Source organism: Podarcis vaucheri (genome assembly GCF_965113315.1).
Source record: "Podarcis vaucheri genome assembly, chromosome: 3".
Lineage (NCBI taxonomy): Eukaryota > Metazoa > Chordata > Lepidosauria > Squamata > Lacertidae > Podarcis > Podarcis vaucheri.
Window position 1 is genome coordinate 108,887,759 of NC_138761.1, and position 16,709 is coordinate 108,904,467.

Here is a 16,709-nt window from a genome sequence, read left to right on the forward strand (position 1 = left end):
TTATGAAAATATGGTTTGCCGCTACATGGTGAAGTCTGAACAATGGTAAACTGAACAAGACCAGGGTATAACTTGAGACGAAATATACAGTGGTACCTCAGGTTAAGTACTTAATTCGTTCCGGAGGTCTGTTCTTAACCTGAAACTGTTCTTTACCTGAAGCACCACTTTAGCTAATAGGGCATGCTGCTGCTGCCGTGCCGCTGGAGCCCAATTTCTGTTCTTATCCTGAAGCAAAGTTCTTAACCTGAAGCACTATTTCTGGGTTAGCAGAGTGTGTAACCTGAAGCGTATGTAACCCGAGCTACCACTGTACCAAGAAGTTTGTCTATCTTAGGGCAGCTGTTTCAAAGCCACGTTTCTCTCCAGCTCCTCCAAGCATTAAATATCTGCTCTAGTCATTAGATGCTTGCTGGGAAGATTTAGCAAGGCTTAGTTGGTCAAAAGATGTAGAGGGGTGTTCCTTCCTGGAAAGGAAGACCCCTTAATGTTGTGAAAAGACAACACTACAATTTGTGATTTCTCTACTCACCACGCCAGCTTCGGGATTTCTCTTCCTCCCATTGCTAAAAGTAGAAGCCAAGGTTGAGGAGCAGCTTTCATCATACAAAGCCGTCCGGCCGTCGTTAATAGCCGAATTGATGGAGATGGTCCACATGCTTGATGCATAACCGTCACAGTTGCAGTCATCGTAGCTTCCTCCATCTCCAGAGGCCCACACATAGATGCTTCCCTTGCCGCCTCGGCCCTGTGGGAAAGGGGAACTCAGAATTGTCAGGTTCAGGCTATATACATAAGCTCATGTTATTGTGGAGCTATATTGTGGACACGGGTGGCTCTGTGGTCTAAACCACTGAGCCTCTTGGGCTTGCCGATCAGAAGGTCAGCAGTTCGAATCCCCGCAACGGGGTGAGCTTCCATTGCTCTGTCCCAGCTCCTGCCAACCTAGCAGTTCAAAAGCACACCAGTGCAAGTAGATAAATAGGTACCGCTGTGACAGAAAGGTAAACAGCATTTCCATGCACTCTGGTTTCCCATTGCACCAGAAGCGGTTTAGTCATGCTGGCCACATGACCCGGAAAGCTGTCTGTGGACAAACGCCTGCTCCCTTGGCCTGAAAGCAGAGATGAGCGCCACAACCCCGTAGTCACCTTTGACTGGACTTAACCATCCAGGGGTCCTTTACCTTTTTTACTTTTTGTATTAATATGGGGAAATGCAGCTCAATTCACAGCTACCCAAAGTGACAAATGTATTGAGTCCTACACACCTTTGTTTGGGGCAAATCACAGCCATTCTTTTGTGCTCAGGATGTTGCCCTTTAAATCTCTATTTTCTCAGTACACAAAAAAATTTCCCAGCAGTTAGTAAGACACACATGAGAGAGAATCAATTCCAGGGATAATAGGAGCAGAGCCAGTGTTTTGTTGTGACGGACACAAGTCCACTTAACCTGCTCTGCCCTTTGGTTATCTGGCAGTCAGGAGCAATTAGAGAGTTTATGCTCGAAAGCGTCCCTGGTTTGTTAAGAAGGCTGAGTAGCTTTGACACACATATGTCTGTTTTGACAAAGAAAAGAGATATAATAAAGCAACTCTACAATAGACCAGGAATGGGGAACTGGATCTGGATGCCCAACTATCAGCAATCTGACATCACACTGATGTTTGATGGCCCATTTTCATCCGCACCTTGAAATTCAACCATGTTGGGTGAGTGACACTTTGAAGCCGAGACAATCAGCTGATCATCAAGGCTTCACAGCCCAATTGACAGCTCTCTGCAAGCACTGATGATCAGCTGTAACTAACCCTGCAGCCAGAAGTTCCCCAGTGTTGCAATAGACAAATATGATGGGGCTCTTTAAACAGGGAAGGGTGGGACAGAGAGAGCTAAGAGGATCAGTAGGATCACCTAGCCAGAAAGAATTTCTGTGTCCTACCAAAGGCTACTTTGGGCAGATCGCCATCATAGACTTAGGGTCTAATGAGACAAGATGCCCATTCACACAGTCAGCAATTGTTACGATCCAAATAAATCATCAAATATTTCAAACTATTTAAATTAATAATAATAATAATAATAATAGACTCTGGTTCAATACCGCAGCCTGGAAGATGATGGAAGCATTCAGTTTATCAAATATACATTCCCATGTACCACCAACAGCTCCCAAAGTGGCCTAACTTGATGTATGTCTGAACATATATTGAATGAAAAAGCACATACTCATTTTTTAAAAATCTTAGATCAGGTATGGTCAAAAACTCTGGAAAAATAAGAAAAGTTCATCCACATAGAATCATGCCTGGAATGTATACGTGTGTGTGTGTGTGTGTGTGTGTGTGTGTGTTTTCTCAACTTCATAGGTTTTTGGTGGGTGGGCAATAAGCCAATATTACAATAGGCCCCTTGCAAGAGCTCCTCTGGATTCTAACTAAGAAGCTGTGCAAAAGGGAATCAAAACCTAATTCTGATTTGAAATTGCAAATGGAAGATAAAAAGCTCCTGCTGTTTTTTCTTTATAATGGCAACATAAAGCATCTGGATCATTTTTATACAATTGTAGGGATGTGATCTGAGTGTGTGAAGAAATAGAGCACACCGCTTATGTAATGATAAGAGCTTCTAATTTGTCGAGGCTCCTCTGAATAAAGCATTTTATATATGAAACTACTCCTCATTCTTGGTGCCTCTTGTTGGACCCAGAAACATTCCGTCTTATGTATCAAAACCAACTGATACAGATTCATTTGATCAGATTTAAGAGCTGGATGGCAGAAACAAGAGCAATTGGTGGCCCAGACTTGCCAGCATTTGATCTGTATTAACACTTGCCAATAGTGCAAGTAAGGTGAAAGTGGAGAGGAGAAATGCAAAATAACCAAAATAAAGATGCAGGGTGAAAACTTCCAAATTGAGAGATGTGCTAGTCCAGGAGTGGCCAACTCCCAAGAGACTGCGATCTACTCATAGAGTTAAAAACTGGAAGGTTCAGGTCAAAGTTGTAGCTTCTTTGGGAGGAGTCAGTAATCTACCGGTGATCTACCACAGACTTCCAGTGATCTACCGGTAGATCACTATCTACCTGTTGGGCGTGCCTGTGCTAGTCCATAAGAGTATGAACTTTGCAAAGGCAGGGGTTCTAAGACCTGTTGCCATCCAATCGATAGTGGCCAACATTCACAAAGAAGCTGCCCTTCACTCACTGAAGACACTGAGGTAACACTTATAAGAAAGTCTGATCAAAGAGTAAAGATATAGATATATGAGATATAAATGGCAATGCAATCACAATTCTAGCCGTAACAGCACACCTGGGATGTCAACAATCACCAATAAGGTAAATGAAGGATCCTAAAATGGGAGAGAAAAACAAGGTGTGACTGGGAAGTTCGGTGAACGGTCACAGAAATCGGACAGCAAGAATTATTTGAACATACCATCAGAATCGGAAACCAACAAAATGCTCACAATTGTGGAAGGAGATGAAGTTATAATTTGAAACACAGTGTATGAGTGGTTTAAGCATTTCCGTGAGGGACGGCAAACCACCGAAGATGACTCTGGGTCTGGCAGAGCAGATCTCCAATGAGCAGAACAGTGGCAAATGTCAACAAAGTTCATGAGTTATTGATGCGGAAGAATTGCATATTCTGCGTGAAATCATCACTGAGGTTACTGAGTTGTCCCACTCTCCATATTCTCCCGATCTGGCCCCACCGGATTTCGTTCTTTTTCCAAAACTGAAATCTGCACTGAAAGGGCATGGCTTTTCCAACATTTCACACATCCAAGCTGCTGTGACGAGGGAACTGAAAGCAGTACGAAAAGAGAATTTATCCAGAAGTTTCCAACAGTTCTACGAACGTTGTCAACGGTGCATTGTATCAGAGGCGGCCTACTTTGAAGGCCTGTAAAGCATGGGTAGCCAAACCAAGGCCTGGAGGCTGGATCCGGCCCAATCGCCTTCTAAACCCGGCCCATGGACGGTCCAGGAATCAGCGTGTTTTTACATGAGTAGAATGTGTGCTTTTATTTAAAATGCATCTCTCGGTTATTTGTGGGGCATAAGAATTTATTCATTTCCCCAAAAAAAATATAGTCTGTCCCCCCACAAGGTCTAAGGGACAGTGGACGGGCCCCCTGCTGAAAAAGTTTGCTGACCCCTGCTATAAAACATGTTTGTTCAAATATTTCTCGCTGTCCGATTTCTGTGACCATTCACCAGACCTTCTGGTCACACCTTGCATTAGGCTGCCGCTGGACTTGAAACATATATGAATATTCTTGGGTTGACGTGCAGAGAAGTTGCATTGAGTTCAATGACACTTACTCCCAGGTGAGTGGGTTTAGAACTGCTGTCTGAATTCATTTTAATCTTAGCTTCTCAGTGACTTATTCAGTGACTTGCATAGTTCTATGACATTGCTACTCGTATTTCCCCACTGTTCACCTTTAACAATGACAAATCCAGTTGCTCATAACTGTGGCTAAAGGAAAATGAGAACAGCCATTTATTTTTTAACACCTGGGTTTTTCCTTCCACTGGAGAACCCAATTACAATGTCTTGATTAGAACATAAATTCTTAATACTTCCCTCCAGGCAATTTCCACCTTTGCAGAATTTTTTGTGCCTTAGGCACAGCCGTCTTACTGAGGCAATATAACATTCACTGGCAATGCAGGAAGGAAGGTACAGATGACATATTGCAAATTGTGATGAAGCTCAGTCCACAGCCTTAGTAAAAAAAAGTTTGATCTTTTTCCAAGAGTGACTTCTTTTTGAAAAACCTGCTGATATAAAAAGCCAACCACACACACAGCAATTGGCTGTTTGAGAACTTTTTTCCTTTAAACAAGGATAAGTTGAAACTGGATAAATGTTGTTGATGAAGCCACAAATATATAAACCAAGACAATATAAGCAAGTTCAAAGATCTTGGGTGTGACGTTAAAATGGAAACAAAGTTGAAGAATCATCATGCTTACAAGGCATGATTATCTTCATTCTTACAGAGCATCCTCCTCTAACTTGGTGTCCTATAGATGTTTTAGATCAGGCATAGGCAAACTCGGCCCTCCAGATGTTTTGGGACTACAACTCCCATCATCCCTAGCTAACAGGACCAGTGGTCAGGGATGATGGGAATTGTAGTCTCAAACATCTGGAGGGCTGAGTTTGCCTACGCCTGTTTTAGATCACAACACCCAGGAATGATGGGAGCTGTCCAAAATATCAGGAGCACAACTTGGCTGAACCTTGGCTTCTTCTGAGCCCCTTCTCAAATACTGAGAAGTATCATTTTCAGTTTAGCAGCTCATTAACATTCCCGATGTGCCTCTCTTGCTCAGCCAACATTTCAGTTCTCATTATTTATTCATGAGTAATCACCTTTGTATATTAAATTCAAGCTCTGGTTGGCAAGGGAAGAGTCCGCAATGTTTATTCACCTAGGAGTTATATTAAAGATCCATGACATTTCTGTAGAATAATTACTTTACTATTCTGAAAATAGTCCTAATTGGATTTATATTATGCATGTAACAGAGATCTCAACTATGCAGAGAGGGAGAAAGAAAGGGGGGGGAATCACATAAAATTAGAATGTGGATACGGTTCATAAAATAATAATAAACAAACTTCATAAAAATGCACTACTTTTAAAGTTTGCAAAAAAGACTTTTTTCAATTATTTTTCTTTTCTAAGGATGCTAAGTGAACTCACCAAAGCTAGATTCAAAAAAAAGAATAGGACTATTCTTTTATCATATGCAGACGAACATATTCAACATCATACATAGATGGTAAGGTATAGATCTAAGAAGTTGTGGGATTATCCAAAGGTCTACCTAGTCCATCAATCTACTCCCAAATGACGCCAACCAGATGATTTTGAGAATCCTACAAACTGATGGCATTTGCTCCCCGTCTTGCCTTCCCCCCAGCAGCTGCTATTTATCAGCCTTCTGTATCCTTTACTGTCAGGGAACTACCATCAGCTCAGAGGCGAGAGATAGAGGGGGAGTTGTGTTACAGGGAGCCTCGAAAATCTTGTGAAGCAGTTCCTCTTCCAGCAAGGAGGAAAGCCCCACCTCCAGTGGAGAAGAGGTGCAAGGACCAGAGGATGCTAATAAGAGCCTTAACACCGCACCTGAGCAAGCCGGAGAGGAGGGAAGCACGCCCTTGCCATCGCCAATCATGTGCAGTAGTCTGGGGCACAGGGAGGGGCGGAAAAGGCTGGGAGTGACGAAACTTTTGTGTTGGGGGAGGTAAAAAAACAGACCTCTCCCGGATTCTGCTAGCCATTGAGCCAGACATGAACTTATGACGCTCTTCACTGTAAGTAAAGATAAAAGGACTCCTGACCATTAGGTCCAGTCGTGACCGACTCTGGGGTTGCGGTGCTCATCTCGCTTTATTGGCCGAGGGAGCCGGCGTACAGCTTCCGGGTTATGTGGCCAGCATGACTAAGCCGCTTCTGGCGAACCAGAGCAGCGCACGGAAACGCCGTGTACCTTCCCGCCAGAGCAGTACCTATTTATCTACTTGCACTTTGACGTGCTTTTGAACTGCTAGGTTGGCATGAACAGGGACTGAACAACTGGAACTCACCCCGTGGCGGAGATTCGAACCACTGACCTTCTGATCGTCAAGTCCTAGGCTCTGTGGTTTAACCCACAGCGCCACCCGCATCCCTCACTGTAAATAGTTTACACCAAAATAAAACCTGTAAAAGACAGGTCGGATACCTGCCTGGTTACTCTCGAGCAACCGCAACCGTTCCCTCCTGTTCTTTGAGAGCATAAACAAGCATGCAGAGGGAAGTGATCCAGTTGACATAGTGTACTCAGACTTTCAACAAAATACCTCACCAACAACTCCTGAGTAAGCTTAACAGGAATGGAGGAAGAGGAGAGGAATTGGTTAAGCAGCAGGGAGCAGAGGGGAGGAATAAATGGAGAGTTATCCGAATGGAGAGATGAAGAAAGTGGAGCCCCTCAAGGACTGGTGTTTGGCTTCTTAATTGGGTGAGCAGTGAGGTGGGCAGGTTTGCTGAGAATACTAAAGTGTTCAGAGTCACAAAGAAATCACAATGAGAGATTGTGAAGAGTTCCAATGGGGCCTCTAAAAAGTGAGTGAATGGGCAGTAAACTGACTTGGACCTGGGAGTCTGACCCATGAAGCTCACTAAGACAGTCAGAGTCTCCCAGCCTAACATACCTTACAAATGATATTGTGAGGATATGGGGAGGTTGAGAAACATGCATGACAGCTTGAGCTCCTTAGAGGAAAGGTGAGATATGACTGTAAGAAGAAAATAAAATTTGAAAATCATACTTTTTTCATCCATTTTGGACTGGGGCTGGATGGTTATTATCTAGCCCAAAAACTATTCTGAAGGGGTAGAAAACTTCGAAACTAATATCTGAACACACCTTCCTTGGCCAACATTTTCTTTTCTTTTTGAAAACTTTTCATTTATACTTTTCATATTTATACATTTCATTGATTTTACAATCATTTTGACATTTCAAAACTTGACTTCCTTCCCCCTCTTTCTGCAGTTTCTTAAATTTATTTTTAATATCTTCTGCATATTCAAATAAACTTAATTTGCTCATTTATCCATCTTTAAATATATACTCTTATGAAACTGCAGGTTATTACAATAATCCTGCCAATGTTCTAATCTGTTTACAGTTTATCTGTAAATATTCCATTAACCATTTCCATTCTTTTATAAATGGGTTATCTTGATTTCATATTTTCCGGTAAGTTTCACCATTTCTGCATATTCCATAAGTTTTTGTATCCATTCTTCCTTTACTGAGACTTCTGCTTCTTTCCACTTTGGGGCAAGTAGCATTCTTGCTTCTATAGTAGCTAGCTTATGTAAATAAATTTCTATACAATTTAGGTAGTTCTGTCCCTATAATTCCCCAAAGAAAAGCTTCTGGAGTTTTTTTAAAAAATAAAAGTTATTTTGAACATCCTTTTCAATTCATTGTATATCATTTCCCAGTAAGCTTTAACCTTACTACAAGACCACCACATCTCAGCCAAAATTTCAAACCTCACAGGTAACTGCAATTATTATTGAGATGCGATGAACTTGATAGCTGACTTTTCCAGATATATGGTTATTTTGAGATAAAGGATTATGATCTCCATCTATGAGACTGCTACAAAACAGAATATTTTGCAAGTTGTGCTTTCTGTCTATAATAGCCCCCCTTTTTTTGCCAGGTTAGAACTGCTGACGCTTTGAAATGGAACATCGTAGCAGGGGTGCTAATTATCTGACTTTAGCAGCAGCCACTGAGAGCTTTCCAAAGAAAAGAAAGGCTTGGATGTTTCTGTGCATAAGCGAAAGGCAGAAAACAACAAAACAGAAGAAAAGAGCATCCAGGGGAAAATATATATAGTCATAGTTCCCTTTTTGAAGAAGAAAATGCTTAGCAGTATAACAAATCCAGAGTGGAGTCCTTAAGACAGTTGGATGTGTTGGCTATTTGCAGTTTAGTAGCGCTGAAGAGAGCTTGCTGGGGAGACCATGCATAACAAGGAACTCAAAAATAACTTCAACAAGCTTTTAATAACAAAACAAAAACTCCTTTTACACTAAAGATAACAACAACAAACATGACCCATGACCCAACCAGCGACCCAGGGTAAAGGGAGAGCTAGGTGCTGCTCTTTATATATTATATCCAATTGCTGACACAGCTTAATTAAAACAACCTAGCAGCACCTGCTATGTTTCACAGCTGTAAGACTGGGTCTTGTTATTTGCCCTGGCCCTTAAAGACATACACAACTTGTGAAACAATAATGAACCTTCACATTTTAAGGCGACCATTCAACAGGATGGTCTCATGTAAACCTCCTTCCAGAAACTTCTGAAGCTCAGTGATGCCAAATGCATTGCTCTACCTTCCTTTGGACCACATCAGTGAGGCTGAGGGTGTCATCTGGGCAGCCTAGGACCTCCATACACACTGCCTAGGCTAGCACCCCAGAGAGGTCACTTTGATGCTGTGAATGCAGCAAAGAAACAACACTGGAGGAAACTGTTACGGGTTACCGGTCTCTACAGCCACGGCAAGTGCTGTGATTCTTCAGCGATGTGACTTCGCCCCCCGGAAGTGAACTCCATTTTCTCAAGAGACAGACCGACGCCAACAACAATAGTTTAAAGAAGTCCTACATTTGTCATTCATAGGATTCATAACCAGGGGTGTCATTCCCACCCTGGGGTTGAGCTGGGCAGCCCCACCTTTCTGGCTGTTCATGAACAGAATACAGCTGTACCTTGGTTCTCAAACTTAACCCGTTCCAGAAGTCCGTTCGACTCCCGATACCGTTCAAAAACCAAGGCACAGCTTTCAATTGGCTGCAGGGGCTTCCTGCATTCAACTGGAAGCCACGTCGGACGTTTGGCTTCCGAAAAGCATTCGAAAACCAGAACACTTACTTTTGGGTTTTTGGCGTTTGGGAGCACCAAGGTGTTTGAGAACCAAGGTACGACTGTAATGGAAAACCTTCCTATATTTGATTTGGTTACCAGAACAGGTCACAAGAATCATAACGGATTTCAGCTGACTAGTTTGTATTCCAGACAATGTCGAGCCCTACTCAAACAGTTGCCTGTATGCTCCACAAAATGGGAGGACAAGACGAGAGGATTGAAATGGTCTTTTCTATGGAATCCTGCACACAATCTTTGTAATCCAAAAGTTGCTGAGTAAAGCTCTTTCAAAATGGACTGGAATCCAGAAAGGTTTAGATTAGCTTGCCTTTTAATACAATTTGCAACAAATTGGGGAAGTTCACACTGTGGAAGTTCTCCATGCTTCATCCCAGACACCTCCTTTGTCCTCCTCATGCCCTTGTGGGCTGTGTCAGTACAAAACACCACAAGAGATCAGCAAGGAACATGGAATGGGCTAAGATTTACGACTCATTAGGGCAGAGCTATTAAATATATTTCTGCCATGCTTGGATATTATTAGCAGGTTAAGTTCACCGGAAAAGATGTGAAAAGGTTTTTAGTGAGAAATCATCACAGACAATAGAAAGAAATTATTCGGGTGGAAAATGAGCAATTGTACAACAGTTCTGCTAGATCTCCCTAGATTTACTGTGCAGCCTAAATAAGTTGATATACTATCACTAGGGACCAAACCAGAATACCATGATTAGCAACCACATCTTATAATGATGATGATGATGATGATGATGCCAGGCACAGTCCCTGCCCCACCCAGTTTTCATTAGGAGCACATAAAGCAGGCAAAAATCATCCTGTGTGGAAATTAGAATTACAAAAAAGTTCCCATTTGCACCAATGGGAGCTTTCCCCCTCATATGTGCCCATGGGAGCTTTTCTCCCAGTGCTGTCATTCATGATGGTGGTGTGATTGTTTTTCAGGATTGCAGCCATGAAGGGTTAAACTTCCCCTCCCTGTGTGTTGCAATCTTAATACAAATTAGGGGTCCTGTTCCTGGTATTTTAATATTTTGATGTAAAGCAGATGTAATGGCTAATTGTGCTATTAACGTAGCACTTGTTTTAACACTAAGCAAGCAAGTTAATCATTCTAACGTCATTTTGTGATGGCAGTTGCAATGAAGAAGGATGGGTGAAAAGGAAAATGGGTGAAAGGGAAAATAGAAAAATTACTAACCAAATTAGGTAAAGGTAAAGGGACCCCTGCAACCCCGACTCTGGGGTTGCGGTGCTCATCTCGCTTTATTGGCTGAGGGAGCTAGCGTACAGCTTCCGGGTCATGTGGCCAGCATGACTAAGCCGTTTCTGGCATACCAGAGCAGCGCACGGAAAAGCCATTTACCTTTCCACCAGCGCGGTACCTATTTATCTACTTGCACTTTGACGTGCTTTTGAATTGCTAGGTTGGCAGGAGCAGGGACCGAGCAACGGGAGCTCACCCCATCGCAGGGATTCGAACCACTGACCTTCTGATCACCAAGTCCTAGGCTCTGTGGTTTAACCCACAGCATTACCCGCGTCCCAGCTAACCAAATTAGTGGAGCAAAAATTCTCAGTAATTCTGAGGGCTGGGTTTATTTGGAGCAGCAACAGCAATCTCTCCCCCCCTCCCTCTCTCTCAGTGGCATAGACTTAAATGGAATAAAGAATTAAGTAGGGAAGATCCTTCAGCCAATTTAGTGATATATAAGATCAAACATAGTTCCAGGTTTGATCTTCTCTGTTAGTGAATTGGTTATAAGGACCTTCCCTGCTGATGCTTTGTCCCGTTTGAGCTCTTTTGATCACAAAAGGTCAGACATCACAGGGACATGATAAAACTGTTTTAAACCAGACACATTACCTTATTCACACCATCTGCCATGGCTTGTAAGGTGAGCTCTCTTGGTCCATCCACAGTCTTACCATTATCGGTCGGGCCCCAGCTGGCACTGTAAATATCTATTATTTGAGGCATGTGGCTGATCGAGGAAGCTTCTATGATGTCTGTCATGAACGGCTGATCCAGCATTCGGATGCCTGTGGATTTAAGCAACGTAAATGTGGAGAATGAGTGGAGGAAACAGGTCTCAAGGTCACTAAGGTCTCTTGACAGGTATAAACCCTGCAACACCAATCTTGGATCTGCATTGTCTTTCACAACACAACTTTGGCAGAGGCAGGATTTAGTTCTTCTCAATTTTCTGAATGCAAAGCTTTGCAGTTAAAAAAAGGTAACCCAAAAGCCTGGCTGGGTCTTAATGGAAGGTAAGGTAAAGGTAAAAGATCCCTGCACAGTTAAGTCCAGTCAAAGGCGATTATGGGGTGCAGTGCTCATCTCACTTCAGGCTAAGGGAGCCGGCGTTTGTCCACAGACAGCTTTCCGCGTCATGTCGCCAGCATGACTAAACTGCTTCTGGCACAATGGAACACCGTGACGGAAACCAGAGTGCATGGAAACACCGTTTACCTTCCCGCCACAGCAGTACCTATTTACCTACTTGCACTGGTGTGCTTTTGAACTGCAAGGTTGGCAGGAGCTGGGACAGAGCAACGGGAACTCACCCTGTTGTGGGGATTCAAACCACCAACCTTCTGATCAGCAAGCCCAAGAGACTCAGTGGTTTAGGCCACGTCCTTAATGGAGCACCATAGCCTTGGCACCATCCACAGGCCCATCACTGCACTATTTAGGCAGTTGATATTGGGTGCAATGTGGGGAGGGGGAAAAGCTTCTTTGCTATGGCAGATCCTAGGATCAGATTGGGCTTATTGCTGTCAAATGTCTGAAGCAGAGCTAGCTCAAGATCCTTTGGATCTTTGTGCTAGTTACACACACACACACACACACACACACACACGGAGGGAGGGAGGGAGGGAGAGAGAGACCACACAGACCCATTTGTTTCTCACTGGCTACTCTGGTTGCTGGTACTGATATTGCTGGAGGTAGCTTCTGCCTGCCCTTGGGTGGGCAAATTGGGGAGCTCCTCACAGGGAGGGTTCCCTCGCTGGTCCCCTGCTGGCAGAGGCTGGCAGATCCAGGCACCTCATCCACCCCCTAGCATGGCAGATGGGATGTTTGGATTGCTCTGCCCAGAATGTTCTGTATTTTTAAAAAACTATTTTGATGCACATAGAATCATAGAATCATAGAGTTGGAAGAGACCACAAGGGCCATCGAGTCCAACCCCCTGCCAAGCAGGAAACACCATCAGAGCACTCCTGACATATGGTTGTCAAGCCTCTGCTTAAAGACCTCCAAAGTAGGAGACTCCACCACACTCCTTGGCAGCAAATTCCACTGTCGAACAGCTCTTACTGTCAGGAAGTTCTTCCTAATGTTTAGGTGGAATCTTCTTTCTTGTAGTTTGGATCCATTGCTCCAGGTCTGCTTCTCTGGAGCAGCAGAAAACAACCTTTCTCCCTCCTCTATGTGACATCCTTTTATATATTTGAACATGGCTATCATATCACCCCTTAACCTCCTCTTCTCCAGGCTAAACATGCCCAGCTCCCTTAGCCGTTCCTCATAAGGCATCATTTCCAGGCCTTTGACCATTTTAGTTGCCCTCCTCTGGACACGTTCCAGTTTGTCAGTGTCCTTCTTGAATTGTGGTGCCCAGAACTGGACACAGTACTCCAGGTGAGGTCTGACCAGAGCAGAATACAGTGGCACTATTACTTCCCTTTATCTAGATGCTATACTCCTGTTGATGCAGCCCAGAATTGCATTGGCTTTTTTAGCTGCCGCGTCACACTGTTGGCTCATGTCAAGTTTGTGGTCAACCAAGACTCCTAGATCCTTTTCACGTGTACTGCTCTCAAGCCAGGTGTCACCCATCTTGTATTTGTGCCTCTCATTTTTTTTGCCCAAGTGCAATACTTTACATTTCTCCCTGTTAAAATTCATCTTGTTTGTTTTTTGCCCAGTTCTCTAATCTGTCAAGGTCGTTTTGAAGTGTGAGCCTGTCCTCTGGGGTGTTAGCCACCCCTCCCAGTTTGGTGTCATCTGCAAATTTGGCCAGGATGCCCTTGAGTCCATCATCCAAGTCGTTGATAAAGATGTTGAATAAGACCGGGCCCAAGACAGAACCCTGTGGCACCCCACATGTTTTACTTCAGATCGATTACAGCAGTAACAGTTGACTAGCATCATGTTGAAATGTGTAAAGTTGGAAAGGAGCTGGTCTCTGCTGAAATTGTTAGACTGAGCATATGATCTGAAATGCAGGGAAGCCCATTCAACTTGAGGATGGAATTGGAAAGAGCCCAGCTTCCTAGCTGCCTACTGCCATGCTTTTAACTCATTGAACTGATCTATGTAGGAAGCAGTCAATGGACCAAGGTGACAGGATTCTGGGCTACACCATTTCAGACTCAATAAGTGGAGGTTCTCTTACCTAGAAACCCACCCGCATGTAGCAACACATCAGAAAGAAGGCTCCACTCAAACTGTCCCTCTGCTGTGCTCACTTCCTAAAGGGGTTCCAGCTCTTTTGCTGCCCTCTTCCCTTTGAAATGAGCCTTTCCAGCTTCCTTCAAGAGCTCACTGCAAGCTTTTACCATTACTGTACAAGTCTGACTGGAAAGAGGGTGAATCATTTGCTACCATCCCAAAACTGACTTGGAAAAATCTTTCTTTTTCAGCTTTTAGCTGGCCACTTGATGGTGCTGTAGTCCTCAACAATAACCTGGTTTGCTAAATGGTGAGCTTGTATGTGGCTGCAGTCATTTCCGTCTGACACATTATCGCTCCATCAAAGGGGCAAATGGAGCTGTACTTTATAAATAAAATAGGAAACAGCTGCCTGCATTTACTGGCAGCAGTTTTCCAGGGTTACAGCCAAGGGCCCTACCTGGAGATGCCAGGGTTCAAAGCAAATGCTCTACCACTGAGCTACTATCTCCATTCTTGGTGAAAGATGCCTGCCAATAATTGAATCCCAAAGCTATTTGTTTTGGATACATTTTAAAGCAGTGGGGGCCTATGTTTGAGGCAGGTGTGCCACACAACTCGACTTCACAGTGAGAGGCAATGCCACCACCCGGTTCCACAAACTGCTACTGGAGAGATGGAGAAACCTGGTTTACAGAAGAGAAGCTTGCAACCTTCCAGAAATGGTTGGACTACAACTCCCATCATCCCTTACTATGGTCCTAGCTGGCTGGGGCAGGCAAGGCGAGGCTTCTAGAGAAACTTTGCAAGGTATTAATCAGGCTGCATCTTTCAAGTAACAATGAGAGACGTCGGTCAATTTGAGCAATTATGTGCAATAAGAGAGCAAGACATATGGTTTTCATGTATCCAGGCCTGTCTTAAGCATATGTGGCGCTTGGGTGCAAAGATCCACCTGGCATGTCCCCCCCCCCAGGTTGCCCAGTCCCAGGTGTGCAGGAGGGCAGGCCCAGCCAGTCAGCTCAGTATCTTGCTGGCTTGGTCATCCCCGAACTCGCGGCGCAGAGCCACCTGTAGCAGAACAGCCTGTCATGGCACTCCGACTGACAGGCGGGCTCTTCCCCGGACTCAACTCTCAGGCCCTGAACTATCAGCCTGGCACCCCTGAGAGCCCGGCGCCTGGATGCCTCGCACCCCTATCACCTATGGGTAAGATGGCCCTGCATGTATCTTGGGAAGAAGGAAGTGCAGGATGGAAAAACTGGCATGAAGACTGAAACAACTAGTTATGTTGTGTACACACACACACACACACACCCCTGCTCCATTCACCAACCCTCCGCCATTCCCCCCCGGCATGAACACCCTTGTTTCCCCTTCCCAAACCACACAATTCCGAAGCTCGTTTTTCACCTTCCCAACCACATTTCTGAAAACAGTTCTCTTTTCTATTGTTTAGTTGTGCTTTGCAGCCCTGTTTTCACTTTCACATCCATGCCCCCCTCCCGCTCCTTTTTGTACACACAAGCCGCCCCCATAGTACCCTCTCGCACCTTCCTCCTCTCACATATTGTGAGTGCTAAGCACTTTTCTCACTTTCCACCCAATTCTGAAGACACCATCACCTCCCATCCCATAGTTCCTTTCATGCCCTTGGTTTGATCTCCACACCTCAGAAGAGTCACGTATCTGCTCCTTGCCCCGTTTTTAGATAAAATTGCAGTTTTGCCTCTGAGAGAAACCTCAATTGTGTGTTCCCTGATTTATCCCATACCTGCCACCTTTGAATTATATGCCACTCCAACACCACAGATATTGTTGTTTGCTGCAGCAGATACTTCCCCAGCACATCTGGTTCCATGACTGCAGAGAAAGACAGAGATTCCAGTCAAGGCTTCGTATTAGCATCAGAATCCACAAAAGCTTGCAAAGGCACTGGGTAAAGATTTTTAAATCAAACAACAATCAAGAAAATGACTTTTTTGTTGTGTTTCCTGGAGCCCAGAGATCATGATGCACATTTGGACTGAGCACAGTGAGGGCACTTGCAAAATGACCCCACTGCATTTCACCCGTTATATAATGAAAACTTTGCTATGGTAATGAAAGAAGTACACTTGTCTGTTTCTGGCTGCTTGCTTTGTTTCACTCTGCTTTGGTTTCTAGAAAATGTATGTGCTTTTTTTCACCTTCCAATGAAGCAACAGGGTAAGGGCCAAACCAGCTTTTTCCTATTTTGTTTTGCAGGAGAAATTTCCCCTGACAGCTCCGGGCTTTATGGTAACTCTATTAAAGAACTGTTGGAGAGGCTTCTATGTTGCTAGGCATCTGCGGTCTAGCATCTGTGGACTGCCTGTTATGCATAACGCAAGTTATACTATTGCCTATCATCTTCTATAGATCCTAGGGCAGGAAGGCTGCTGACATCTCAGATGATCTTCGTCTCCCCTAGATATCCATTCAGTATGCACAAAATTTACGGCAAGGTTAGGCTACGTCCAGTCTTGATCAAACATTAATTCTGATAGGTTTACAGGGCAGTTGCATGACAATGAGAGTTCATGTTGATTTTCTTGTGGGGTGTTTGCATGTCTTCTTGTTAATCATTCCTTCGTCCCACATTTTTCAGTACATTTCCTCATTACTTTCCTAAGTTGTTAATAATAATAATAATAATAATAATAATAATAATAATAATAATAATAATAATAATTTTATTTATATCCCACCCATCTGGCCGGGTTTCCCCAGCCACTCTGGGTGGCTTACAGCACATAAAAATGGTAAAACAATGGGCATAAAAAATTTCCCGATA

At 43.9% G+C, this 16,709-nt stretch overlaps 1 protein-coding gene across 1 annotated transcript in view; it reads right to left on the bottom strand.

The window, feature by feature from the left end:
• PCSK2 (proprotein convertase subtilisin/kexin type 2) overlaps positions 1 to 16,709 on the bottom strand; it is a 126,334-nt gene that overhangs the window by 9,689 nt on the left and 99,936 nt on the right. Inside the window, exons 7-9 of the mRNA XM_082215540.1 lie at positions 15,669 to 15,757; positions 11,360 to 11,535; positions 533 to 748 (exon numbers count right to left, since the gene is read on the bottom strand). Of these exons, the coding sequence (XP_082071666.1) occupies positions 533 to 748; positions 11,360 to 11,535; positions 15,669 to 15,757 (481 nt within the window). The remainder of the gene's footprint in view (positions 1 to 532; positions 749 to 11,359; positions 11,536 to 15,668; positions 15,758 to 16,709) is intronic.